At 51.6% G+C, this 25,595-nt stretch overlaps 9 protein-coding genes across 10 annotated transcripts; 6 read left to right on the top strand and 3 right to left on the bottom strand.

Annotated features, from left to right (window-relative positions):
- The first annotated feature begins 874 nt into the window (after positions 1–874).
- TrAtP1_000784 (uncharacterized protein) lies at positions 875–4,717 on the top strand. Its single transcript, XM_014090778.2, has 4 exons — positions 875–1,288; positions 1,347–2,514; positions 2,580–3,908; positions 3,974–4,717. Exons 1-4 carry the CDS (start codon positions 1,130–1,132, stop codon positions 4,507–4,509), a joined length of 3,192 nt encoding a protein of 1,063 aa, XP_013946253.2. The 5' UTR covers positions 875–1,129; the 3' UTR covers positions 4,510–4,717.
- Positions 4,718–5,200: 483 nt separating this feature from the next.
- TrAtP1_000783 (uncharacterized protein) lies at positions 5,201–7,666 on the top strand (the record flags this gene model as incomplete). The annotated part of the gene is made up of 2 exons (XM_014090777.2): positions 5,201–6,406; positions 6,473–7,666. 2 exons carry the CDS (start codon positions 5,201–5,203, stop codon positions 7,664–7,666), a joined length of 2,400 nt encoding a protein of 799 aa, XP_013946252.1.
- Positions 7,667–8,356: 690 nt separating this feature from the next.
- On the top strand, positions 8,357–9,673 carry TrAtP1_000782 (uncharacterized protein; the record flags this gene model as incomplete). The annotated part of the gene is made up of 1 exon (XM_014090591.2): positions 8,357–9,673. One exon carries the CDS (start codon positions 8,357–8,359, stop codon positions 9,671–9,673), a length of 1,317 nt encoding a protein of 438 aa, XP_013946066.2.
- A 107-nt stretch (positions 9,674–9,780) lies between these two features.
- TrAtP1_000781 (uncharacterized protein) lies at positions 9,781–10,727 on the bottom strand. The gene is made up of 3 exons (XM_014090776.2): positions 10,551–10,727; positions 10,214–10,454; positions 9,781–10,136 (listed from the first exon to the last, which is right to left on the bottom strand). The coding sequence occupies exons 1-3, from the start codon at positions 10,603–10,605 to the stop codon at positions 9,896–9,898; spliced, it is 537 nt and encodes a 178-aa protein (XP_013946251.2). The 5' UTR covers positions 10,606–10,727; the 3' UTR covers positions 9,781–9,895.
- A 165-nt stretch (positions 10,728–10,892) lies between these two features.
- Positions 10,893–14,411, top strand: TrAtP1_000780 (uncharacterized protein). The gene is made up of 3 exons (XM_014090775.2): positions 10,893–11,367; positions 11,432–12,298; positions 12,358–14,411. Exons 1-3 carry the CDS (start codon positions 11,061–11,063, stop codon positions 14,214–14,216), a joined length of 3,033 nt encoding a protein of 1,010 aa, XP_013946250.1. The 5' UTR covers positions 10,893–11,060; the 3' UTR covers positions 14,217–14,411.
- On the bottom strand, positions 14,395–17,557 carry TrAtP1_000779 (uncharacterized protein). 2 transcript variants are annotated; one of them, XM_066110716.1, is made up of 4 exons: positions 17,444–17,557; positions 16,713–17,227; positions 15,050–16,648; positions 14,395–14,973 (listed from the first exon to the last, which is right to left on the bottom strand). In XM_066110716.1, the coding sequence occupies exons 2-4, from the start codon at positions 17,145–17,147 to the stop codon at positions 14,692–14,694; spliced, it is 2,316 nt and encodes a 771-aa protein (XP_065966789.1). In that variant the 5' UTR covers positions 17,148–17,227; positions 17,444–17,557; the 3' UTR covers positions 14,395–14,691. The 2 variants fall into 2 exon arrangements, with proteins under 2 accessions (XP_065966789.1, XP_013946059.2); XM_014090584.2 differs by having other exon boundaries at positions 16,713–17,557.
- Positions 17,558–18,121: 564 nt separating this feature from the next.
- Positions 18,122–19,497, top strand: TrAtP1_000778 (uncharacterized protein; the record flags this gene model as incomplete). The annotated part of the gene is made up of 2 exons (XM_014090774.2): positions 18,122–19,400; positions 19,463–19,497. 2 exons carry the CDS (start codon positions 18,122–18,124, stop codon positions 19,495–19,497), a joined length of 1,314 nt encoding a protein of 437 aa, XP_013946249.1.
- Positions 19,498–19,643: 146 nt separating this feature from the next.
- On the bottom strand, positions 19,644–21,989 carry TrAtP1_000777 (uncharacterized protein; the record flags this gene model as incomplete). The annotated part of the gene is made up of 6 exons (XM_014090773.2): positions 19,644–20,067; positions 20,133–20,587; positions 20,672–21,082; positions 21,144–21,169; positions 21,244–21,366; positions 21,950–21,989. The coding sequence occupies 6 exons, from the start codon at positions 21,987–21,989 to the stop codon at positions 19,644–19,646; spliced, it is 1,479 nt and encodes a 492-aa protein (XP_013946248.1).
- An 820-nt stretch (positions 21,990–22,809) lies between these two features.
- On the top strand, positions 22,810–25,141 carry TrAtP1_000776 (uncharacterized protein). Its single transcript, XM_014090772.2, has 3 exons — positions 22,810–23,254; positions 23,335–24,183; positions 24,265–25,141. Exons 1-3 carry the CDS (start codon positions 22,926–22,928, stop codon positions 24,539–24,541), a joined length of 1,455 nt encoding a protein of 484 aa, XP_013946247.1. The 5' UTR covers positions 22,810–22,925; the 3' UTR covers positions 24,542–25,141.
- The last annotated feature ends 454 nt before the right edge of the window (positions 25,142–25,595 follow it).

Genomic DNA, 25,595 nt, shown 5'->3' with positions numbered 1-25,595 from the left:
TTTCTTCTGATGGCGACAGCAGTATCTGTATCACAGCAAGATACCATCTAGTTAAATGGAGCACCCGTCTTGTCTCTATCAAAAGAGCCCCATGTTCATCTTTACTTCAAATAGGTACCTACCAACTCTACTATAATATTATGGTATTAACAAGACACTTTGCGAACAAAAAACCGGGCGGTTCTAGTTTATCTCAGCGTTTGCCCATTGATTCCTCGCATCGTATAGCGGCTGGCATTTGTCAGCGTGATTATGGGCACAAGTCAGTCTTGGAGCAAGAAATCGCTTGAATATTTACCTAATATTTGACAAGGCACAAGACTTTTTTCCGTCTTATTACCTCGTAGCTTCCAAGGTTATTCCAACTCACCCCACCAAATAGTATGCCCAGCTAGCAGCGTTTAGAAAACTCCTAGTAGCAGTGCTAGTAACAGTAGCCGCAATCAACTATTCAGGAGACATGGCTAGCGAATGAAAAGCGGGCATTGGCATTGGGCGGACTGGTTGCTCCAAGATATGGTATGATACAATCATGACAATTCCAAATTATATTGAGTTTCGACATCTTACCTGCGGCGTTGGACAGAGTTCCTAGGGAGTAATACCGGCTGTAGTAAGACGCAGAGCTTGGCAGGTCGTTGCAGCCACTAGCCATCGGCCATGGGGCGCACTGTCAGAGGGCTGCAGGCCTTGGGTCGCGTAGCCCCAACTTAGCCGCGGCGCCGCTAGGTTAAAACAGAGAGTTACTTCGCGCTGCCAGTACCTGCAGCCCCCTGTAGCGCTCCTTGTCCCCAGTGCCAGTGGCGAGGCTAGCGCAACTACCCATTCCATAGAGCCTTGGGGGAGACCACCTTTGTAATTTGCATGATTGCATTGCTGATGCTTCACCGGTCTGCACGCTGGCCTCTTGATTAGGGGATGAGGATCGAAGCCGTCGGTGTCCGCTGGAAAAAAAGACTCGATTCATCACAACAACGCCGCCTTCCGATCTCGACAACGTATGCGCCAAAGCCGACTCCTGCGCATTCGGTCGTCTCCCCTCTCCTCATGAAATCGGCCTTTTGATAAAAGCTTGGCGTTGATTTCCGGCCCTCCTTAACAACTTCGACGCCATCTTAGGGTTTGCAATATGCAGTTGCCATGGGCAGGGCGTGGCGGCTCTGGCAATGAGTCTCTGCTGCCAATGGCCAACTTGCCCATCATCACTGGAGATGCGGCCGACGGCGATCGGGAGGGAAGATCAGGAGCAAGGCCAGGACATGCCCGAACATCCTCTGCGCATGCGCGAGTAAGGCTGAAGAGACCATTTGTATTTGTTTCGAGGCAATTCGTTAATGAGATAATAGGGCGTCGCCAAAGAATACTCCTTCATGACACCCAGCGAAGCTGCTGCGCAGTTACGGACGTCCCTCACGTACGGCCTTACGCCCAACGAAGCCTTGAAGCGACTCGGCGAACATGGACCGAATGAGATACCTCACGAAGAACCAGAGCCTCTGTGGCTCCGGTTTGCGAAGCAGTTTCAAGAGCCGTTGATTGTACTCCTCCTGGTATCCGCGGGAACCTCGTTACTCTTGGGGAACACGGACGATGCGATAAGTATCACGGTGGCGGTAACCATTGTTGTTTCTGTCGGTTTTATCCAGGAGTATCGATCGGAGAAATCCATCGAGGCCCTCAATCACCTCGTTCCGAATCACGCACATCTTGTACGAGGCTCAGCGAATAAGCCGTCTGCTATGCCGAAAATGTCTCCGTGGCCCCCTAATGTCAACGAACTTCGAGACCCGGCCGATAGTTCTGGTTTAATGACCCCAATCGAAGACATCTTGGACGCCACTTCTTTTAGAGTGTCGGCGTCTCAGCTTGTACCGGGTGATTTGGTCCTATTTACCACTGGCGACCGTATTCCTGCAGATATACGGGTTACCAAGGCCGCTGACTTGACCATTGACGTATCTAATCTGACAGGCGAGACGAAGCCTATCAGTATATCAACTGAGTCGCGGTCTCAAGGAATCAATCATTTCTCGAAGCAGTCATCACTCGCTCCAGCCATGCCTTTGGACAGCAGCGAGGCGGAGAACAGTGACATACGGAATATTGCATACATGGGCACGCTGGTAAAGTCCGGACACGGTCAGGGAATTGTCTTTGCAACCGGTGGCAGCACTCACTTCGGCTCTATTGCTACAAGCGTTTCTGGAACGGAAAACCCCCGGTCGCCTTTGCAGCTATCGATGGATGAGCTTGGCACACAGCTGAGCAAGGCATCATTTGTCGTGATTGGATTGATATCGCTTGTTGGTTGGCTACAAGGGAAAAAACTGTTGGAAATTTTCACCATTTCTATATCCCTGGCCGTTGCAGCTATACCAGAAGGCTTACCCATTATCGTTACCGTTACTTTGGCTCTTGGCGTACATCGGATGGCGAAGCATCATGCTATCGTACGCTGGATGCCCAAAGTTGAAACCCTTGGATCTGTCAACGTCGTCTGTACCGACAAGACGGGTAAGCTTTTGGCCTTGATCTTCCCCAAATCGCAGTCATTACGTGTACTAACCGACTTATAATAGGTACTCTCACGACCAATCATATGACTACTGTCGAGATGTGGTGCTTTGGAGAACAGGGCCCGTTTCACGTCTCCTCGGACGCTGAAGTGGAAGAGATTAAGCCCACGCAAGCGGCTTTACATATCCTACGAATTGGAAACGTTGCCAACAATGCGCGCCTGGCAAAGAACTTTGCAGAGAGCGGCGCCGCTGCAAGCGCCGTCTTGACCTCAACCCTTAGTCGTGAAGAAGCATCTACCTATACTCGATGGGTTGGCCAGCCTACGGATGTGGCCATGCTCGACATGCTTGATAAATTTAAAGAGCATGACATTCGAGATTCCGTCGGCCCACGCGTCACCGAAGTGCCCTTTAGCTCTGAGAGGAAATGGATGGGCGTTACCATTGGAAACGAAAAAGAGTACGCTTATATGAAAGGATCTATAGAGAAAGTCCTCGCCGCATGCGATACGTATCTGGAAAAAGATGGCCGGGAGATTGTACTGGATAGTGCACGACGCCAGGAGGCCTTGGCAGCAGCCGAAGCCATGGCTGTCAAGGGACTTCGCGTTCTTGCTTTTGCTAGTGGTCAAGTATCCAAGTCTTCCAAAGCTCGTTCGCCTGCACCTGGTACGCGAAGCAACACGCCCGCTGCCGATGGCACTTCTACCCCAACGATTCCTCAAGGCTCGGACGATACGTACAAAGGACTCACATTTGCTGGCTTAGTTGGCATGAGGGACCCTCCTCGGCCCGGTGTGGAGCGCTCTATTCGACGACTTATGCGAGGCGGCGTCAGAGTTATTATGATCACCGGCGATGCGGAAACTACTGCACTTGCGATTGGTAAACAGTTGGGAATGAGCGTTGCCGTTCCCAGCGCCCATTTGCCGGGTCAGAACGCAATAAGAGCTGTCCTCCGGGGAGATGAGATTGATAGGATGTCTGACCAAGACCTTGCCCAAGCGATACAGCACACTACCATTTTTGCCAGAACCAACCCCGACCACAAAATGAAGATTATTCGTGCGCTTCAGTCTCGAGGAGACATTGTGGCCATGACGGGTGACGGTGTAAACGATGCGCCTGCCTTGAAAAAGGCAGACATTGGTATTGCTATGGGACGCCATGGAACAGACGTTGCCAAAGAGGCCGCGGATATGATTTTGACTGACGACGATTTCTCCACCATTTTACGGGCCATTGAGGAAGGCAAAGGCATATTCAACAATATTCAGAATTTCCTTACCTTCCAACTTAGTACGAGTGCGGCTAGTTTGGCCCTGGTTTTTGTCTGCACTTGCTTTGGGTTCAAGAGTCCCCTGAATGCTATGCAGATTCTTTGGATTAGTAAGTTTTCCATTCAGCTACGATCATCTTCTTGTGCCGGCGAACTTTCACTAACGCAATGTTAGACATCATCATGGATGGTCCCCCTGCGCAGTCGCTTGGCGTCGAAACAGTAGACCCCGATGTGATGAACAGGCCACCAAGGAAGCGGAATGATCCAGTCCTGACCAAGAAACTTATACAGAGAGTTTTAACTTCGGCAGCCATTATCATGGTTGGCACTATGCTCACATACCGGCAGCAGATGGCCGACGGCGTTGTCACTCGCAGGGATACCACCATGACCTTTACATGCTTTGTGTTCTTTGACATGTTCAACGCCCTTAGCTGCCGATCCGAATCCAAGTCGATACTGCGCGGCGAAGTGGGACTGTTGTCGAACACCTTGTTCAACTGGGCAGTGTCTCTGTCAATTGTTGGCCAGCTCCTTGTCATCTATCTCCCGTGGCTACAAGAGGTTTTCCAAACAGAAGCTATTTCGCTGGGTGATTTGATACGACTTGTCTTGCTTTGCAGCACCGTGTTCTGGGCGGACGAATTACGAAAGTACTTGAAGAACGGGCGGCGGCGTTTGGGTGGCGGTTACAGTCAAGCGGTATAAAAAGAGTGTGCTTTAAAAAGAAAGGAAAGGATAGGAAAGGAAAAGGGTTGGCGGGATTTTCAGGGTTGTTGATATATAAAGTGTCTTGTAATAAGCGGAGCATGTATGACTGGGGGAGTAGAGTAGACCCCCCTGTATACCTTTACATATCATGTAGCATACGTATTCTTGCATAGTAGTAATTTATTGGGATGGTATATTCTTACAATTGAATAAAGACGAAACAAAATAATGGAATGTACACCATAGGTTTCTACCAAGTATAGAGGAGTGAAGACCAGTCAGTGTTGCAGGTGGCAGCTATACCCAGCTAGCACAACTTCAATCTTGGCGACTTCAGTGGTAACTCTCATTCTGTAACTAAAAATAATATTATATCGATTTTCATTATATTTAATTCGATTGACCATATGACTTGTGCAGACAGATTGCGATGCGTAGGCACTTCCTTCTATAATTGATTGGTATGTCACCTTATTTCAAGGCACCAAGCCTTTAGCCCCTCCACCAAAAGTGTCCCTCTACGCATGAGCTTACCTGGCTCTACTTAGACAGTAGCACCTCAACCTTCAACCTCCAACACACGACCATCTGCCAGCTGGAGACCTCCGGAGCGGCGCAGCCACCCCAAAGCCAGGCCCGCAAACTCCAAGGCAGCTATGCGCCTCCTCGACACTCGTGCTCCGCGCCAATGTCAGCTCTCTCGAACGGCGTCCTCCACCGAACGGACAGCAGCAGCCGTGCTGTAGCACCTCGACGTCTTCAGAATGCCGCCAACGAGGCCGAGATCCGCGCGACGCTCGCCGCTCTCCACGAGCGCGAATCGGCCATCACCGCGAGGCTCGATGCGCTGATTGAGTCGCAGGCCGACCTGTCTCGGGACCTGGGCAGGCTGGATCTCCTGCGGGCCGGGCTCGGCGCGCAAGTCATTGCCGCGCGCTCAATCGGCAATGAGATGCTCTCTGGGGCTGCAGACACGGCCGGGCGGCTCAGCAATCGGGTCAAGGAGCTGGATCTGGAGAAGAGCCGCGTGGAAGATACGCTGGGAGTCGTGGAGCAGGTGGCGGAGCTCAAGGCATGCGTCAATGGCGTGGTTGGCTCCATGGGGGCACCGCAGGACTGGGAAGCGGCCGCGGGCTACATTGCTCGAGCGAGCAAGATCCCAGAAGAAATCACAAAGGGAGCCTTTGCCGCCAACATTGTTCCCAGCGTCGAGGTCCCTGATGCCCCGTGGATAACGCTGGAGAATGCCAAAGAGAGCCTGTGTGGCCTCTTCCTGCGAGAGTTTGAGAAGGCGGCTGCTGAAGGCGATGGCGCCAAGGTGACGAGATTCTTTAAGCTGTTTCCGCTCATTGCGAGAGCAGATGTGGGATTGGATGTGTACGGGAAATACGTGTGTCAGGGAGTTGCGGGTACGGCACGAGCGACGCTCAAGGACGGCATGGCGGGCCAGAACCGGAAAGAGGGCATCATCTACGCCAATTCGCTTACGAGGCTCTTCCAACACATTGCACAGATCGTCGAGGGCCATGGAGGATTGGTCGAGAGGCACTACGGCTCTGGCAAGATGGTTCGCGTCATTGAGAGGATCCAGATGGAGGCTGATGTCCAGGGCGGCATCGTCCTCGACACGTGGAGTGACGAACGAGGGGTCGACAAGAAGCTGACGGATGTGAAGAGCTATCCATTCTCATTCCTGGTTCAGAGTTTCTTACCGCAGCCTCCCCGAGGAGGTATACCGAGATTGAATTCGCCTGCGGCTGGCCTGGGCAACAACCCTCGCAGCAGTGAGGACGAAGGCGTCAATATGAAAGAAGTCGATGGTTTACTGCATGAGATTTCTGTCATGCTTGCTCAGTGGTCGTTTTACACTCGATTTATTTCGGCCAAATCCATGGTATGTTACAACTTTGGATGAAAGCTCCTAGGTTAATTGTCCTTCTAACATTATGTCTTTTCTTAGGATACAACTGATGAAGATGGGCCTTTGAAGCTTGCGGAGCTGCTCATCAAATCCAAATTATACAACAAGGTCTCATCAAAGCTAGTATCGCCTTACAACGTCATGTCGACCTTTTTCTTTCGTCGGTCCGTTGAAAAAGCGTTTCAGCTGGATGAGTATCCCAGTGGCCTGTCACTGAGTCTACATAGGCCAGTTGAGGGCAACACCCCATACATAATACTCGCGGTTGATGATGTCATGTACATTGTTAACGCTGTGCTCCAGAGGTGCCTCTCTACCTCTCAGAAGGATGTCGTTACCTCAGTTGTTCCATCTGTTAGTCGAGTTCTGACTGGCGACTTTGTGGGAATGATACAAAGGAAAATGCGTGACGAGTCTTACCCAAAGGCCGCTGTACAGGGCGGCTTCCCACCAGAAGAGAAGATTATACAATTTATTGTCCTCATCAACAGCTTGGACATGGCCAATGAATACCTGGTCAGGATTATCCATGGTCGCATTGGCTCTCCAGATGAGTCAACACAACATAAAGAAGAGGTTGAAGCTCAGCTGAAACAGTCATTCCCATTTGATCGCGACGTGACCGCCGTCGTTGGCGCTCTGCGCTCATTAGAGACTGCCTTCCTCGCTAAAACAAATGAGCTTCTGAATGAAGCCGTTCAGGTTCTATTCAACCAAGTTGTTAAGCTGCGCTTGAGACCAGTCCTCAGCGATACCTTCCGTGACGCCGACTATACACTTTCAGAAGAGGACATTGCAGAAATTGCCCAGGAAAACGACGAGTCGGAAGAAGTCGTCCTAGATCAAGTATCACGCCGCTTTGAGCACGGATGGGATCAGCTCATGAAGGCCATCGGCCGCATCATGACGCCAGGAACTTTCAGCACCCTCATGGACATGACAGCCCGCTACCTCTCCCGAATCCTAGAGAAGAGAATTCTCGGCTACGGCGGAAGGACGAGCGGATACGGCGCGATTCGAATGGAGAGGGACTTTTCAGCCATCGTGGATGTCGTCTCTCGAGGGAATTACAGCGTAAAGGAGCTGTTTAGCAGAGTGATGCAGCTGCTCATGGTTGCGAATATGGAAGACGACGAGTGGGATGAGATTATGGTTCAGGATGGGGAGGACGGCATTGACTGGGTTTTGACAGAGGATGAAAAGCGAAGAGCGAGGAGTTTAGTGAGAGGATAGAGAGGGAAGGGGGGATTTGCAGCACGGTATTGTTTGATTCGGATGTTTATTTAAGCCAGGCATGGGTGCCTCCAAGTTAGGACTGCTGCGATTCTCATATAGACTATACATGTATAGGTATTTAACAAGGCAAGAGCATAATAGAAAAGGCGTCATATCACACTGTGCGTATAAATAACATGTCAAAATAAATATTTAGAAACAAAATACTTGAATACGTCGAGACGGTGTTCTGCCAAAGTCTAAAAAAAACAGCTGCTTGACGGAGTGGCTTGCCAGCGCTCGGGGTGGCGTCGGCATCGCTAGGTAGACACGGCCGCCACATAAAAATTTCCGCCCGCCAAAATTTCAGAAGCGAAACCGGCTGAGAGCTTGCATATCAACTGGAAGCCTGCCTAGAAACTTTGTACAGCGAACCCAGATTCCTCGCATCATTTGATTATAAAGATACCAAGATAGACATACAAACAGCTCGTCAATTTTTTTTTCTTTCTTCTCCCTCATCTCAAACGGCACTTCGTCATTAAGATCGTTAAATCTCGAGATATCAAATTCACGTCCCCCACCAACTTCGTCATAATTTCCTCTCTGAGCAGGGTTATTTATCGAGGCTGGCCTCGAGCACTTACAACAGCGTCGGCATCAGCGCCAGTCCCTCAAAGCTTCACAGCCGCTCGCAGGAGATCTACCATGGAGACCAGAATAGTACGAGTTGCTCCTAGCAAGGGGCAGCTCCTTGGGCGGTTTGACTCATCAGATGGCGCTTCAAAGCTCGAAGAGTGGCACATCTCCCCAGACGCCGGAGAAGCCATCACGGTTCTCAGAGATACGGCCAAGTATCTGCGAACCAGCGACACACCCGTAGCTTTCCCTACGGAGACAGTTTATGGCCTTGGCGCGGATGCGACTCGAAGTGGCGCTGTAAAGGGCATCTATTCTGCCAAGGGCAGACCTTCGGACAACCCGCTCATCATCCATATTTCAGATTTGCACATGTTGCGTGAGCTTTTGGGGAGGCAGAAGGATGACCAAGATGCGATTCCAAGCAAGTATAACGTCCTGATCGAGCGGTTCTGGCCCGGTCCTCTGACGATATTGCTGCCTAACCCGCAGCCTTCGAAGCTGGCGCCCGAGGTCACTGCTGGACTCGAGACTTTTGGTGCGAGAATGCCGTCTTCGCCTTTGGCTTTGAGTCTCATCAAACTTGCTGGAGTGCCCCTGGCTGCTCCCTCTGCAAATGCTTCTACTAAGCCATCACCCACGGCAGCCCAGCATGTCAAGGACGACTTGGATGGGAGGATTGAGATTATCCTGGATGGAGGGCCCTGCCAAGTTGGCGTTGAGAGTACTGTCGTGGATGGCCTCTGCGAGCCTCCGGTGGTGCTGCGGCCAGGAGGCATAAGCTTGGAAGAGCTTCGGAGCTGCCCTGGCTGGGAGAACGTCGCCAAGGCCTACAAGGATCAAAGCGAGGAGGGGAAATCGGCGCCGAGAGCACCGGGAATGAAGTACAAGCATTATAGCCCCAAGGCGAGAGTGGTGCTCTACGAGTCTACGTACAAGGCTGGCGCTGAGGGTGTTTTGGCATCAGACTTTGACACTGCCAGCGCCACCTTGAATGGTGATGCGGAAAAGACAAACGGCCATTCGGCAAGGAGGATAGGCATCATCCGGACACAGCGATGGAAGTCAGGAGCTGGCCTCCAGTGTGGCCCTTTACAACCCGCTCCCATCAACCAGGATAACCATGACGAGGAATATCTCAACCCCGCGTATTCGGTATACAAGGGGGATCTCAAGAATGGCCAGGGCCAGGTCATCGGCGAGCTATTCGATATAGATCTTGGGCAGGACGCTAAGAGAATAGCTCAAGGGCTATTCTCAGCTTTGCGAGAATTGGACCGTCAGAATATAGATACGATTTTTGTCGACGGCATAGAAAACGAACTGGACATTGCCGCTGCTGTTATGAATCGCCTTCGAAAGGCAGCATCGGAGATAAGGTCATGAGTGATGGAGCGCGCTGGAATAGAGACACAAAAAAAAGGAAGATGCATAGATTCGTTATACCCTACCCTGTATATAAGTCGATCTCGTTTGAAGAAATTAAGAAAAGTATGGAAAAAATAAAACCCAAGGATAAAAAGACTAATCAACTACAAGAGCAATCCTTTTAATGTAACAGGCCGCTTTAAATAACATTAAACTCCAACCAATCCCAGGTCTTTGTATTTACAGCCCTTGCCGAAGCCAGTCTGATAGCTTGGACTTTCCGAGCTGTGCCAAGTTGTTGACGCCCTGTTCGCTAAAGTCGATGCGGCCCAGGGGAACATCTTGAGTAGGCGCACGGCTGACTCGCTGGACAATGATGGTAGGGTCCGTCTCCAAGATGATGCCGTCATCGACGATTTCGTCAATTGCGAGCGAGACAAGGTCGTAGTTTTCGACAATGGTCCTCTTGTCAACCGATTGCCTGATTCAGATGTTAGTTGGCCGTATTCTCCCGGACATACATCTCGAATACCCGTAGCACATTGGAAAACTACTGACTTGAACAGAAGATGAAGAGAGTCGCGAAGAGCCAGTACTGTGTTGTAGAGCAGAATCTCGTTCTCGTCGGCGGCACCAACAACGTAGAGCATGACGTCGGACTCCATCTTATACAGGACAATTCGGTTGTCGTACAAGATGATGTCTCCGGTCTGCTTGGCCGTCTTGTCGATAAGGCCCTTCTCGAATGCCTTCTGCGCCTTCACGTCGGTATAAGGATGGGTCGGTATGCTTGCACCTCCTAATGAGACAAGCTCGTAATTAGCAATTGCGCAACACGTAATCGCACTTCAAAGGTGTAAGATGCTGTGCGATCCCTTAAATCATGCATGCGTACCAGTAGGAGCGGCGTGGGGGGGGAGAATAGTATTTGGTGAATATCCGGGAGCCATCCTCGGTGCCAAGGATGAGGACTGCCTGCACGGCAAAGAGGGTCATTCCAGGAGACATTGTGGCGGTTGGTCGATCTGATGCTCTGAGAGGTTGGTGATAGCGATACCAGGCAAGCTCCGACTTGGGCGTTACTATCAAAAGGTGTCCCCCAAAAAGAGCCCCGCCAACCGAGCATTGGATTGGACCTAGGCCTCGGCTTAACCTTTCGCCGTGCGCCGGCGCTTAACGCGTGCCTTGCTCTCAGATCGCGTCGAAAAAGCACTTTACGCGTCTTAATAGGCAATTTGGCAGAAACGCGAACTCCACCGCCCTTGCATTGCATCTGCCCCTCGTTTTTGCCGTGCGTTCTGCCCAACCGCCCCCAGCTCCAGGAAAAAAAAAAAGAAAGACTCCCAAACCTCGTTTTGGTGACCGTCGACAACCTTAATTCCTGCTAATTGAACTCGCAGAAAAGATGTCGACGCCAAATCGAAGGCAGAGGGACTCGCAGTCCGCGACGCCTCGCCGTTCCACGCGGCAAGCTGAGGCCGCACAGATGGTATCGAGTCCCCTGTTCTACCAGTCCTCGCCAGCTCCAAGCCAGGGCATGGATGAGGTCATGGGAGACGTTTCCTCGCCTCTGCGGCAGATGTCCAACAGCCAGAGCACGCAGCATGCCAGCGGACCTGCGCCGAGCTCGCCATTGAGGCAGATGACCGATACCCAGTCGACTAATGGTGACGGCAATCGGACTCCTCGAGCTAGCGGTGGCCTTGCGGGAGGTAAGGCGCCTGGTGATGTTTCTTGGTGGTTTAGACCTCGGACTTACAATTGTATCAATTGCAGAATCATCTCCCATTCGATACGAACCCAGCTCCAGTCCCGGTCGAACCCCAAGGCTGCATTCGGATCTGCGCAGTGAAAGCAGCGGCCTTTTTGTTGGCTCCAGTCGCGGCACGCCCTACAGACGTGGAGATATCAACTCGGACGCAGTGCGGACGCCACGTGCTCCTCGACGCGTTATTCTGGATGAATCTGGTCGAGTAATGCGAGAAAGCCAAACTCCAGGCTCTGATGCTGCCTCATTCGTAAACCGAGATCCTAATACCTCAGAGGCCGATATCCTGGGCGGCCCTGGTCAGAGTCTCATTTGGGGTACCACCGTGTCGATCGATGATACATTCTCTACTTTCAAAGACTTTTTGCGACACTTCACTCTCAAGTACCGCATGTACCGAGACGGCCTCTCAGATGCCGAGGTGAGTGCTTCGTCCGATGCCGAATCCAAGCCATACTGGGAGGCTCTGCAGAACATGCTGCTGCTGGGGACAACTCGACTCTATCTCGATATTTCAGACTTGAACCTCTACCCACCGACACGAAAGCTATGGCATCAGATTCAAGCCTATCCTCAGGAAGTAGTCCCTGTTATGGATCAATCCGTCCATGACGTGATGCTGGAGCTCGCCCAGGCTGAAACAATGAGGAACCGACCATCTCAGAGCAGTGCCGGGCAGCAAGCTTCCCAGCGAAGTACACAGGGCTCTGAGCCAGTGTTCCCCAGCTCTGACCGGCCTGATGAAGGCATCACTCCTACACCCCGCCCCCGAGACGACGACCCTACATTGGAAGATCAGGTAGCAGCCTCACTATACGTCGTGCGTCCGTTTGGTCTTGACAAAATAACCAACTTGCGAGACTTGAACCCTTCCGGTAAGAGCCAAGAACAATTTTGGTCATTGTCTGAGGAAAATAGCTAATATGTGATTCAGATATGGATCGCCTTGTTTCCATCAAGGGTCTTGTTATCCGTACTACCCCTGTTATCCCCGACATGAAGGATGCATTCTTCCGTTGTAACGTCTGCAATCATTCCGTCAATGTGGGCCTGGACAGAGGCAAGATTCGAGAGCCCACCGAATGCCCGCGCACAATGTGTGCCTCTAAAAACTCAATGCAGATTGTTCACAACAGATGTTCTTTTGAAGACAAGCAGGTCATTAAGCTCCAAGAAACCCCAGACAGCATCCCCGCTGGACAGACACCCCATTCAGTATCTGTATGCGTCTATAACGAGCTTGTCGATTTCTGCAAGGCTGGTGACCGCGTCCAGTTGACGGGCATTTTCCGTGTCAGCCCTGTGCGGGTAAACCCTCGACAAAGAGCCATCAAGAGCATCTACAAGACCTACGTGGACGTCCTACACGTCCAAAAAGTCGACAAGAAGCGTCTTGGGGCCGATGCATCTACACTCGGCGTGGAAGGCGAAGATGAGACAGAAGCAGGAAAGAATGAGATGGAGGAGACTCGTCGCATTACGGCCGAAGATGAGCTCAAGATTCGAGAAATATCGCGCCGCCCCGACATTTACGAGCTTCTCGCACGATCACTGGCTCCCTCAATTTACGAAATGGACGACGTTAAGAAGGGTATTCTGCTGCAGCTGTTCGGTGGAACAAACAAGACCTTCCAAAAGGGTGGCAGCCCCAAATACAGAGGCGACATCAATATCCTACTCTGCGGTGATCCATCCACCTCCAAATCGCAAATGCTTTCATATATCCACAAGATTGCCCCGCGTGGTGTATATACTAGCGGTAAAGGTTCTTCCGCCGTTGGTTTGACTGCGTACGTTACTCGCGATCCTGAAACGAGACAATTGGTCCTCGAGTCGGGTGCGCTGGTACTTTCTGACGGTGGTGTCTGCTGTATCGATGAATTCGACAAGATGAGCGAGTCAACTCGATCTGTGCTTCACGAAGTGATGGAGCAGCAGACTGTGTCGATTGCCAAAGCCGGCATCATCACGACCCTCAACGCTCGAACTAGTATCCTTGCCTCTGCCAACCCCATCGGTAGTCGCTACAACCCTGACCTATCCGTTCCGCAAAACATCGATCTTCCACCCACCCTTCTCTCCCGTTTTGACCTCGTCTATTTGATTCTCGACCGGGTTGATGACAAGGCTGATCGCCGATTGGCAAAACATCTTCTGTCGATGTACTTGGAAGACAAGCCCCAGTCAGCGCCTACCAGCGACGATATCCTCCCCGTCGAATTCCTTACTCTGTACATTTCATACGCACGCTCCAACATTCAGCCAGTGCTCTCGGACGAAGCAGCTCAAGAGCTTACCGACAGCTACGTTGCCATGCGTGCTCTTGGACAAGACGTGCGCGCCGCCGAGAAGCGCATTACCGCCACCACTCGACAGCTCGAAAGCATGATCCGTCTCGCCGAGGCTCACGCCAAGATGCGACTCTCCGAGGTCGTCACCCGGGACGACGTTCAGGAAGCGTACCGCCTCATTCAGTCTGCTCTCAAGACTGCCGCCACAGACTCCGAAGGAAGAATCGACATGAGTCTGCTCACAGAAGGTACAAGTTCTGCGGAACGGAAGCGCCGCAGTGATCTCAAGGACGCGGCCCTGCGACTGCTCGACGAGATGACCGCCGGTGGAAACACCGTCCGGTGGAGCGACGTGTCTAGGAGATTGGCTGATTCTTCCAGCGTGCCCATTGAGCAGGCTGAGTTTACTGAGGTGATGAGGACTTTGGAGGCTGAGAATGCCATCATGGTGTCTGGCGAGGGTGCGAGAAAGAGTGTTCGGAGAGTTACGGCCGTTATTTAAGGGGGATATGAAATATGCTGGTTATTGAGGAATTGGTTAAAATTGGTTCATCGGCTTGTGATGCTTCAGCTAATTTGATATGAAATGTTTTGATGATTAAAGAAAGAGAGAAAAAAGAGCTAGAAAGCTAGAAATAATTTAATGCGAATGTCAGTGTAAGACAAACAAATTTTTAACATGTCGACTTCAATGCAGAATCGAGAATCGTATTCAGTAAGATAATTAAGAATATGCATTCGGCGGTTATCCTAAAATGAAATAAAAAGGGGAAACAAGAAAAACACTCTCAACTCCTTTGCTCAGTCTTCCTCCCTCCACGCTGCTCGTCACGAATGCCCCGTCATCTTTACAAAGTACAGTGACATACCCTACTTCCATGTACAAATAGAAAGACTGAGCATGCTTATTATACATCCTTGCAATCGCACACACCAATTAATACAAACCGTTTTGAAAAAAGGCTAATGCTTGTTTTTTACCAGTACTTCCTCTCCCGACCTTCATATACAAAGTTGAAGGCGGCAGCCACAAACAGGGCGGTACAGAGAACGCTGGGGCCCCAGCGGTCGTAGTATCGAGCCGCCTTACGGTTGCGAATGGACCGGCTGCGGTAGAGGTAGTTTGCCACGGAATAGAGGAGACTAAAGATGGCCAGGAAGGTGAAGATGCCAGCGATCCAAAAGGATGTCGGTGTCGGGTGGTCTCCAAAGTTGAGAAGGGTCGTGGCAATAGTGCTGATATAAATCGAGTATTCGAGCTATTGAAACGTCAAGTTAGTAAAAACAGAGGTACTCTAGGAAAGGATTTCGCAGTTTCACAGTCCAACAACTTACCCATCCAAGGAATGTTCTCTCGGCGGCAAAGTACACCTTGGGCTCGACGCGAACCGGAACATAAATCTTCTTGCCAGGAGGAGCTCTGAACCTCTTGGTTTGGACTCTACTATTACCAAAGAGGGTCTCAAGTCTGGCGGATCGAGGCACTTGCGTTCCGTGGGGGTGCGGAACAACGTACTTCAAGACGCTCCAAGTTTTGGAAGCAGCGGCATGGGCCTTTGAAGAAAAGAGTATGCGGTAGTAGTGCCATCCGCCAATTCTTCGGGCCTCTTCCAACTCGTAGTTCTCGTCGTATTCGTCGTCGGAATCGTAGATAGGGAAGTCCTCATTTCCACCTGGTGCATCCACTGTTTGGCCTTCTGTATCCGTGGTGACAGCACGAAGCCTAGCTCCCTGTCTGCTAGATTCACCATTTCCGGCACCACGACGAACCACGACCAATTCCTCCTCGTCAGAATCAAGCTCTTCCTCGTCATCTGACGTGGTAGTTGTTCCAGAGATATCAGGTCGACGAATGCCAAAGTCATGAGTGACAGGCTTGCGGATATCGACATCCATCTGGGGCATCCAGAAGGGAAGCAGGTTGATGCGGTTGGGGAACAGAGTCGCTGTGCCGTGGATGAATTTGGAGAACTTGGGGACGGCCTCGACCAAATGAGAGGAAATGAGCTGTCTGATCCACTCCGGCGGCTCTTGTCCCACCTGAGTCTGAAGCTTCACTTCAAGGATGGCGTAAGGGAAGCGCTCGACATCTTCGGGGGGAAGCTGCGAAAATGGGTAGTCGACACCGATATCCAGACGTCTCCAGTTGTTACCAGAGCGAGAACGGCCATCCAGATTGTCTTCTCGAACCATGGTCAACTCGGTGTCCAGTGAAATTCGCACTCGGGCGTCGGCAGGCAACTGAAAGGCAGTTCGGTTATAGAAAGAACGGCAAACAGGCTCATAACCGTGCTTCAAAACCGAATACTGAATTTCCGAAGCGAGTCTCTCATCCTCAGCAATAGCCTTTTCTGATTTCTTACCCTCCTTGCGAGCCTTCTCAAAGATGGCTGCTGGTAGCAGCTCACCTTTCATGTAGGCATTAACATTCTTCTCCTTGATCGAAAATCGAGCCTTGACAGACTTTTCGCCAGTCCAGTCCTCTCGGTGAGTCTTGCGCTCGACAAAAATGGTCTCGGTCTTCATACCACCGTACCAACGAAGTCGGATAGCCTCTGCACCCTCCGTCTTTTTCAATCGGCCCTCGTAAAGATCCCACTTCTCGGGGTTGTCGTAGTAGATGGAGGTAATAGCCTGATCTTGCTGCTCAAACTCTTTACTAGCATTGAAAACCAGAACAGGCAAATGTTTGAGGATGATGAGCTTCAGCTCCGTCACATTATCGGGATGCACCCAGTATTTGGTCGTTTGTCGGATAAAGCTGGCTTGAGAACCACCGGCGGCGCTGTCGCCTTTAACGGGATTGCCTCGGGTTCGGACAAGATCGTACAGCTTGGACAGCTTGATGACGGACGCGTCGTAGTTTTCTTTGTAGAACGGCTTGGCCTTGAGTCGAGTATCAAAGGCAGGTCGAAGATGCCATCCAGTCATTTTCTGCAGACCACCACAGTTAGCAAGGCCATAGCCCAACCATCAGAACCAAGAAGCGCTGCCTTACATCGTGCTTTTTAATAATCTTATAGAAGCCGGTATAATTGAGCTGGACGAACTTGGCCAGGTCGTGGACGTCGGCAATGATGTCACTCAGATCCTCCTCCAGCAGCAAAAACTCCTCCTCGCTGGGGCCCTCCTCTCCAAGGCCACGCTCATTCAGCCGGTTCACGACCTCCTTGACCTCGCGCTCGCTGACGGCAATTCGGCGGGAAATCTCCATGGCCTTGACCTGCTGCTTGGTATGGACCTTTTCCAGCTCCGCCTCCAGCTTGCCCACAAAGCGCGTCTCGTCGTCTTCGGTCCACTGCCTGGAGCCAGAGCCGTTGCCGGCGAGAGGCCCCGAGGCGTCCTTGAGCTCCCCCTTCAGTCCATTGTAGTCGATGTAGTACCACTGGTACTCGCGGATGATGCTTGACCGCAACTGTTCGCCGAACTTCATGACGACGACGCCTGGTCCGACCTGGGACGATTGACCTCGGGATCTCAGCGATGTCCAATTCTTGTTGATGGCCTTGAGATCTTTCGCAATCAGCATGGGGATACCGGCTAGCGAGGTCCGAAAGAAGCGGTAAAAACGAGCAACGGGAAAACGCAATTGGCTGGACTCGAGTCCAATCGACAGTGGGAGAGAAAAAGGCAAAGCAAGAAGCAAAAGGGGACAGGGAAAAAATCAAGATCAAAATCGCGACGCGATGCAGGCTCTGCCGGGCGGCCCGTTTACCGAGACGAACTCACCTTTTTCGAACGGGGCAAATAGACGCTGACAGCGAATGGAAGGCTTGCAGAGCCGTAAAAAAAGAGCTCTTGGGTAGCTTCAAGATTTTGATGCTGGAGCAGAGAGAGTATGGGCCGTCTATGCCATCTGAACCTTGAGTCTGGAACAGACCCCACCGAACAGGCCTCTGAAGCTGCATCCAGCGAATTGCAGCAGGTACTGGCGCAACGTGGAAGGCCGCCCCATGCTCGAGGCTAGCTACAGCGGCCCACAGCGGCCTTGGTGCGCTGAATCAAGATTTCGGATGGCGCATGTAGGCACTAGAGCTCCCCACTGCAGAGCTAGCCGCTAAAGAGTGCAGCGCTATTCCACAGCCGTTGCAGCCGCTGGAGCAATCGATTAGAGATGTGGAGAGCGATGCAGCATGTGTCGGCCAGGTGGGGCAAGACAAAGAGTCGATATCGATTTTTTTTTTTCTTTTGCTTTTAGATGACGCCAGTAGAGAGCTAGCAATTGATTTATACGAATGTTTGAGAAGCAATAGACCGAAAAAGACGAGCGATTTAGCCAAAGTTTGAGAGTCTAGCCACAGGGTACGAGCCTGTATTTTCCCGTTTCGGCACATGCCCATTGCTTATGACCTTGAATATAGAATCCATAGCAGAATATCATTACCTACCCCACCAGACATCAAAGCCATGCCGTCGCCAATTGACGACTCCCTCCAAGCCCGCATATCCCCCGAATGCCCCCAAGAGACCCGTGACATCCTCTACCACGCCTGGGGCCATGACCGAAGCGGCCTGAAGAAGCTCCTCAACGAGCGCGGCAAGGCCAGTATCCAGGATCCCAAGACGGGCGAGACCCCGCTCCATGCTGCGATTCGCGCCTGCGGCCCGGCCGACGAACCGACCGAAGGCGAAGAAGAAGATGAAGGGGAAGATGGGAGCGTAGAGGAGGCTACAGAGGTCATCCGGGATCTGTTCCTCCACGGCGCCATCTGGAACGACGTCGATGTCAACAACGAGACTCCTGGCTGCGTTGCCCACCGACTCGGTCGCAAGGCCCTCTATAACCTCTGTGTCGATGCCGGCGTCCGCGCAGAACTTCTGTTTGCCCTGATGGACGGCTACGAGGAGCTTTCTTCTGGCGAAGAAGAAGAAGACGAGGACGCCGACGAGGTCATGAAAGAGCAAGAGGAAGAAGCTGCTGCTGCTGCTGCTGCCGAAGAAGCAAAGCCCCAAGACGCCGAAGAGCCTCTCAAGTTCATCCCCCCCGACGCCAACGAAATCCCCGTCACCAGCGAAGAATACCTAAAATCCAAACTCACCTACGACGATGACAAGCTCCTCGACTCCGACCTCAACGGCGTCATGATGGCCTGGGAAACCGACATCATGCGCCGCTCCGTCGCCGCCCTCATCCCCGAAGCGGCCCAACGGCAGGGCAAGCGCGTCCTCAACATTGGCTTCGGCATGGGCATCATAGACGGCATGTTTGCAGACCTCAAGCCCTCCAAACACCACATCATCGAGGCGCACCCGGCCGTCTTGGAACACATCGCCAAGCCCGACTCCAAGTTTGGATCTGAATGGGAGAAGAGCGGGCCCGAGGAGGGTGCTTACAAGGTATTTGCCGGTAAATGGCAAGATGTGGTTCTGCAGCTCTTGGAGCAGGGCGAGCTTTACGATGCCATCTACTTTGATACCTTTGGGGAGGACTATTCACAGCTGCGAACGTTCTTTATGGAGCATGTCCCTGGCCTGTTGGATCAGGAGGGACGATTCAGCTTCTTCAACGGTCTCGGCGCAGACCGAAGGATATGCTACGACGTGTACACACGAGTGGTGGAGATGCACTGCGCAGATGCTGGTCTAGATGTTGAATGGGACGAGATTGATGTTGACATGGAGAAACTGGATGAGGACGGCGAAGGAGAGTGGAAGGGCGTCCGACGACGATACTGGACATTAGACAGTAAGAACCCTGCCCCTGGCGATATTGGCATATGCACACATGAAGTGACTAACACTGAACAGAGTATCGACTGCCTGTATGCACCTTTATGGGTTAACTTGAATAAGATAGCAGACTTCAATCAGATGTCTTCAGGTACAATGCTTTGCCAAGATTCAACTACAAAATATTTCTATCTTAGACTCTGCCTAGGGAACTTTTTTTTCTTTGTAAATGACATCAGGTCGGACAGATATTTTCTATCTATTTAAAGTTCTCGGGATGCAGAATGCCCGCCATGTTGCCAGCCTTGGCTCGCTTGAGCGTCAGAGCGGCAATGAGAGCAGCTCCAACACCGCTACCATCCTCGGCCGCCAGGATCTCTATCGGGTCATCACCCTTGGAGTTGGCCTTCTCAGGCCAGTCGAGGATCTCACGCAGGGCTAGTGCGCCACGAGCCTTGAAGTGAGGATACTTGTTGAAGACGGATCCGTCAGCACCGACGTGGCAGGATTCGTAATTCTTCTTCTTGCAAATGGCCGCGACACCGCAGGCGGAAAGTCGGGCGGCTCGGGTTCCGATGAGCTCCGCCAGTCTTCGGATCAGCTCAAGCTCAGGGACCGTGGGAGTGATGTTCAGCTTGGTCTGGAAGGTGTCATATGTCTCTTGGAGGTTCTCAAAAGGGTCCCTTTCATAATTTGTTAGTGTCAACTGGTAAACATGTAGTATGCCACTGGATGGGAGCTTGCTCACTCTTCAATTCCAGACAAGAAAGATGCATCCAGAGAGTAAGGCTTGCGGAGCAATGAAATGTCCTGGTTCTCAAAGACGTGGACCTCTTTGTTATCGTGCAAGTCAACCAGGACCAGTCGGAAGATTTCACCAAGGTAGAGACCTGCAATCATCTTCTCAAATGCCTGCTGGCCCGGGCGAGGAGAGTCGTTGTCGATGGACTCATCGTACTTTGTACGAGGCAAGACCTTGTGTTCATTGTCAAAGGCACCCCACTCACAGTTGATAGCCATGGGGGTGTCAGGGGGCAGGTTCATGTGCGCCAGCTTAGGGATGGAACCGCAGTTCTCCATGTAGGCGGCATTGCAGCCGGTTCCGAAGATGCAGCCAATCTTCATCTTGGTGTCGGTGTATGCGGAAGCAATCAATGTTCCTGTGGTGTCGTTGATCAAGGCTGACAGTTTGATGGGTACTCCCTATTATACTTTGTGAGCCAACAGGCTTTTTTTTTCTTTCTTTCTTTCTTTCTTTCCTTGTCCGACCGGAAGAGCATCACTTACACGCTTGGCAATGGCAGCCTCGAACATGGGCACAACGTTCTCTCCTTCGACACCGGCAATGTCGAATCCTTTGGTCCAGCGCTGGAGAATACCCTCATCGATGTAATTTTGGGTGGCCGGGTAAGAGAATGTAAAACCCAGAGGCAAGGGTTCGAGTTTGGTCACGTCACCGTGGTGAGTCTCGACGAACTGTTGGAGACAGGCTGCGATGTACTCCCATAGCTCCTCGCTGGATCCGGTCTTGAGCTCCTCTGGCATGCGGTACTTTGACTGAATGATGTCGAATTCTGATTTGCGGTCTGTCAGGGTGATTTCGCAGACACGCAGATTGGTGCCGCCCATATCGAGAGCCAAGAAGGTACCAGTCTCGTAGCCATCAGGATAAGACATAACCCATGTTGGGTTCATGGGCTAGATGGTCGTTAGCAATTAGCACTTCTTCCCACTCAGCCACCAAGAATTATTTACGCACAATGCTGCCACCCTCGACGCTAAGACCTTTTTCAAACGAAATATTAGCATACATGATGCCCAAGATCCACGCCACTACGACTTTACACGGCAGTACATACCCTTGGCAAGTTCGCTCACAAAGTGATCAGTGATCTGTTTGAGCTTCTGGGTGTCGACGGTGAAGATCTCTTCCAGCTTTCTCACTTCAGCGAGAAGATCCTTGGGGATGTCCGCCTTGGAACCTGGCGTGTCGCAAGTCAGCTTGTGTGCTACGAGACCCTCCATGATATCTGGCAGCCCGATTGCTTGAGAAAATAAAGGGTATCAAGCGTGTAAAGTTGTGTATTGATGAAAGAGATCCACTCGATCTCGAAGAGAAAGGATAATTCTCGTTGTGGTGAATTTGAATCATGGCGTTGGCCCTGGACGAGGTCTGAGCGTCTGTGCAACATGAAAATGACGTCCACGGGACACTCGAAGCCGTTGCTTATCTTGCAATTGCGCGTAGCTTGTGGTTGAGACTGCTTAGGCATTGAAAGCTAAAAAATGTCTTACTCATGCCTTTGCTTCGAGTACCCAATGATTTTCCATAGCTCAAGGCCTAGCAGCTATATTGGCACATGCTACCGGAGAAGAATCTCCTGTTCTTGGCGAGCCTGGCATGGCATGATATGGGGAACAGCAGGCACCAACGAAGAGACGCCAAAGCTGCACCAGAGCCCCGGCCAGAGCCAATGATGACACAAGAAGCAACAGATTGAAAGATGAATGACAAAATAAAGCAACGACAGCTCCAGATCCCCAGATATCAAACACTAAACGTACCCTTTCTAGAGGGAGGTGGACGGGGTCCAAGTCCAACCATTTTTACAGCAGGATCGCGGGGCTGGCGGGGTAGTCAAAAGAGCTCCGAAGAGGATGAGCGAGTAGCAATCAAACAACCACTGCGAGGGCGTGAGGTTGAGTTGGGTGCGAAGTAGCAATGCAAAGACAGGAATGTAGAAAAGCACAGAATAGGAGGCGATGTTGGTCGAGAGAATTCTAGCAGTAGCAAGAGCACCGAGTCTAGAAGCCGGACTCAGCAACGGAAGCAGATTTGGAGCTATAAAAAGTCCACAAGGTTGGGCTAGTTCGGGTCGTTGGGCAACTCCTGCCGGCCCTGGTTGGCTGTTGCTCTCATTGCCTCCACGCCAGCCAGGCTTCCAAATAGCGATTATGGAGAGCAGCTTTTAGTGGCTTCAACTGCCATCAATTGCCAGCAGATGCAGATATGAGCGTTTTTGTTTCGTTATTGTCTGGTCATCAGGCAGCCGAACATGCTATAACCATCCATTTTTTTTATAGTTTACAATCACAATTACATCTTTTTTCCCAATTGCTATATCTCATCCTGTAATAGTGCAATAGTAACCCTTCCAGCATTGCCGGCAGATTCAGGAAGATGCCGCAAACAAAAGAAAGGATGCACCGCTATCGTCATGTCTCCACTACCTTACACACACTGCGAAACAAGCTTCAGCAGGGCAGCAAAACGGCAAGGATAAGAAGAGGTACCTCGTCTGTACTCCGAGCCCGGAAATTCATAACGCCGGGACAGCCCCAGCGCGGCCTCTGGTTGGCTGGGTCCGAGCTCTCCCATTAGCACCCCTGTAGCTCGTCGCTGTCGCTAATCGAATGGGCGACGTATGCTTTTTGGGGCTGCCCACTAAGAGCCAAGCTGCCACAGTCTCGCGATCGAGTCCGACTCCCATTGCGCAGGGCACGCACAATCAATGAGCGTCGCTTCCACTCCCTCGTCACCATGAAGTCGTTATCGTTTGTAGCGACGCTTCTGGGCCTCCTGGCTGGTCCTTGCAGCGCCCTCTCTGTCGCTTCTTTGCCTGCCGACTTCAAGCCCCCACCAGTCTTTAAGAACAACAACTTAGTGCATGTCGTTTCGGTCGAGAAGAGCTTTGCGAGGGAACAAATCAACGTTTTGGTTGAGAATGTTTCTGGCAAGCCTCAAGACGAATACTTTGTGCCGTTTACCGCGGATCAGATAGCTCGACTCGGTGGCATCGAGGCGAAAGATCGCAAAGATGACAAGGTTGGACCCTTTGGAGTCGACCGAGTCGAGTATAGTTCTCAGAGGTAGGTTTACTTGTCGTTTGCGCCAATTGTCGCCATTAGGCAATTGATGAAGCTTCATTTTGCTAAACAATCGCATGCAGCGACGTTCAATACTACCGCATCACATTGCCGGCACCCCTAAAGGCTGGCGCCCAGCAGACCCTCGCCATCTCATGGTACTACCTAAAGCCATATCGCCCTCTCCCGGCCTCAATCGAGCAGGACGAGCAGCAGTACTTGGTATACAACTTCTCCCTCTACGCTGCGTCGGCATACCCGACCTTGAAGCAGAAGACCGAGGTCAAGCTGTCGACGGTCACCATCCCAGACTACACCACATTTACCAATAGCGAGGGCAAGGAATATCCTGAGAAGCACGGTAGCAAGCTGCTGTATGGACCCTTTGACGAACAGCCTGCCGGCGCCGTCTACCCAGCCCAGATTAGATTCGAGTTTACCAAGCCTGTGATCCACGTGTCAGAGCTGGAGAGAGATATCGAGGTCAGCCACTGGGGCGGCAACGTGGCATTTGAGGAAAAATACACCCTGTATCACCGAGGTGCCAACCTTTCCTCCCAGTTCAACCGCGTGAAGTGGGCGCAGTCTCTATACTACAACCCCGCCTCCTCTGCACTGAAGGAACTCAAGTACCCGCTTCAGATTGGTAGCGTTGATCCCTACTTCACCGATGCCATTGGAAACGTATCGACTTCTCGATTCAGGAGCAGCAAGCGTGAGGCCATGTTGGAGCTGAAGCCCCGCTACCCTGTGTTTGGTGGCTGGAAGTACCCCTTCACCATTGGCTGGAACACCAATGCTGCCAACGTCCTGCGCAACACTGCCAGCGGAGGCCATGTGCTCAAGGTTCCATTCATCGAGGGACCCAAGCAAGTTGAGGGCGTTGAATACGAAGATGTCACCGTCCGCGTCCTCCTCCCTGAGGGATCAGAGTAAGTACTGCCCTTGTTTCATACTACCTATCCGATCCATGTAAACTTTAATACTTGGAGTTGTTGCTAATCAGGAACCAGGAACGTGAAATTCTACACCGATCTCCCCGATTCGTCAATTGTTGAGACATCAGTTGGTGTTCACAAGACCTATCTCGACACCACTGGCCGAACCGCCATTGTGATCAAGGCCAGGAACCTGGTAGATGACTTTCGATTCCGAGATCTGATCATCTCGTACGACACCCCATTGGCAAGCACCCTCCAAAAGCCCCTGGTGGTGTTTGGAAGCATGCTTGCTGTGTACGCCGCGGCATGGGCGGTTGGAAAGGTGGAGGTGGGATTCTCGCCCAAATAAAACTTGTATCAGATTAATCTATAACTTTATTTTGGGTCCCCATGTTTGACGGATAGAAAAACGAGAGCGGTATTTTTAGATGATGTGTCATTAAGTGGGCGTTTGAGACGACGATTTCGATCTGGCAAATGATGGGCGAGATCCGCTACATCTATGGCGCATTAGATCTCAGACCGCCGCCAGCATTAGCAGCGTAGTATCTATGTAGAAATCCAAGCAGACTTGTTTTCCTAATGTTTATGTCATCGTTTTCGGCGCCTGGCATCATAGCACGGCGGGAATCTGTACAATGATGCTGGCGATAGTCCCTGGGGAGGTCCCCATTGGGCTACGGAGAGCTGCTGCGATGACGACATTAGCGTCCTGTCGTGATGGCGCGAATATGCGTCCATCCTAAGCAGCGAGCCAAGGAAAAAAGCAGCCCCAAGAAAAGCCCAACCAAATGGGTGCGTGCCCTCGCATAAGGGCTAAGCCAAGCTCAAAACATGTTCAAACAAAATACATCAGCTCAACCAGCTCAAAGCTGCTAATAGTCTAGATATTCATTTGCATTCGGCAAAGGCGAGACCAACAGCTGCGAACTGGGGGTGAGGCTGTGCCATTTTGGTTGGCTCTGAAGCAGCTAGCCTCTTACTTTGTTTTAGAGCAGTGCCTTGCGTTCTCGCCGAACATGCAGAAATGGTGGAGTGGCGCAGGGCCAGAGGCAGCTCGAGCCGCTCGACAGGGATCAGAGATTCAGAAACTTGGCCACGGGAACGAGTGAGAAAAAGCCACACGAAAGACGAAGAGGATGAGCTTGGCCGAAGCTGCGGGCACTGATTGGTGGTGCACGTCAAAACGTAGGTACCTAAGTAGTCATAGGCTGTCACAGCTCGGTTTTATTTAAAGAAACGTGATGGTCCCCCTGCCTTTGAAAGAGGATTCATCCAGCCATCTTTTCTTTCATATACCAAAGCATCCTTTCTTCATTCGTCTTCAAGCCAGATAGAAAGTCTATAAAGGGTTTTTTCGTTTGCAAATTCCGAACAAGCAAAGCGGCACACAGCGACACAGC

Source organism: Trichoderma atroviride, chromosome 1 (genome assembly GCF_020647795.1).
Source record: "Trichoderma atroviride chromosome 1, complete sequence".
Lineage (NCBI taxonomy): Eukaryota > Fungi > Ascomycota > Sordariomycetes > Hypocreales > Hypocreaceae > Trichoderma > Trichoderma atroviride.
The sequence above is the reverse complement of the archived record's forward strand: the minus strand, read 5'-3'. Positions and strand labels throughout refer to the sequence as shown.

Excerpts from the sequence above, each read along its gene's own strand:
- TrAtP1_000784 (XM_014090778.2), top strand. The coding sequence starts at position 1,130 with ATGCAGTTGCCATGGGCAGGGCGTGGCGGCTCTGGCAATGAGTCTCTG. Across the intron at positions 1,289-1,346 it reads CATCCTCTGCGCATGCGCGA|GGCGTCGCCAAAGAATACTC; the intron begins GTAAGGCTGAAG and ends ATGAGATAATAG. Across the intron at positions 3,909-3,973 it reads TATGCAGATTCTTTGGATTA|ACATCATCATGGATGGTCCC; the intron begins GTAAGTTTTCCA and ends ACGCAATGTTAG.
- TrAtP1_000781 (XM_014090776.2), bottom strand. The coding sequence starts at position 10,605 with ATGGCTCCCGGATATTCACCAAATACTATTCTCCCCCCCCACGCCGCT. Across the intron at positions 10,455-10,550 it reads CCCCCACGCCGCTCCTACTG|GAGGTGCAAGCATACCGACC; the intron begins GTACGCATGCAT and ends TTGTCTCATTAG. Across the intron at positions 10,137-10,213 it reads TCTCTTCATCTTCTGTTCAA|GCAATCGGTTGACAAGAGGA; the intron begins GTCAGTAGTTTT and ends CATCTGAATCAG.
- TrAtP1_000780 (XM_014090775.2), top strand. The coding sequence starts at position 11,061 with ATGTCGACGCCAAATCGAAGGCAGAGGGACTCGCAGTCCGCGACGCCT. Across the intron at positions 11,368-11,431 it reads TAGCGGTGGCCTTGCGGGAG|AATCATCTCCCATTCGATAC; the intron begins GTAAGGCGCCTG and ends TATCAATTGCAG. Across the intron at positions 12,299-12,357 it reads GCGAGACTTGAACCCTTCCG|ATATGGATCGCCTTGTTTCC; the intron begins GTAAGAGCCAAG and ends TATGTGATTCAG.
- TrAtP1_000779 (XM_014090584.2), bottom strand. The coding sequence starts at position 17,243 with ATGCTGATTGCGAAAGATCTCAAGGCCATCAACAAGAATTGGACATCG. Across the intron at positions 16,649-16,712 it reads AGATTATTAAAAAGCACGAT|AAAATGACTGGATGGCATCT; the intron begins GTAAGGCAGCGC and ends GGTGGTCTGCAG. Across the intron at positions 14,974-15,049 it reads AGAGAACATTCCTTGGATGG|CTCGAATACTCGATTTATAT; the intron begins GTAAGTTGTTGG and ends ACGTTTCAATAG.
- TrAtP1_000776 (XM_014090772.2), top strand. The coding sequence starts at position 22,926 with ATGAAGTCGTTATCGTTTGTAGCGACGCTTCTGGGCCTCCTGGCTGGT. Across the intron at positions 23,255-23,334 it reads GTCGAGTATAGTTCTCAGAG|CGACGTTCAATACTACCGCA; the intron begins GTAGGTTTACTT and ends AATCGCATGCAG. Across the intron at positions 24,184-24,264 it reads CTCCTCCCTGAGGGATCAGA|GAACGTGAAATTCTACACCG; the intron begins GTAAGTACTGCC and ends ATCAGGAACCAG.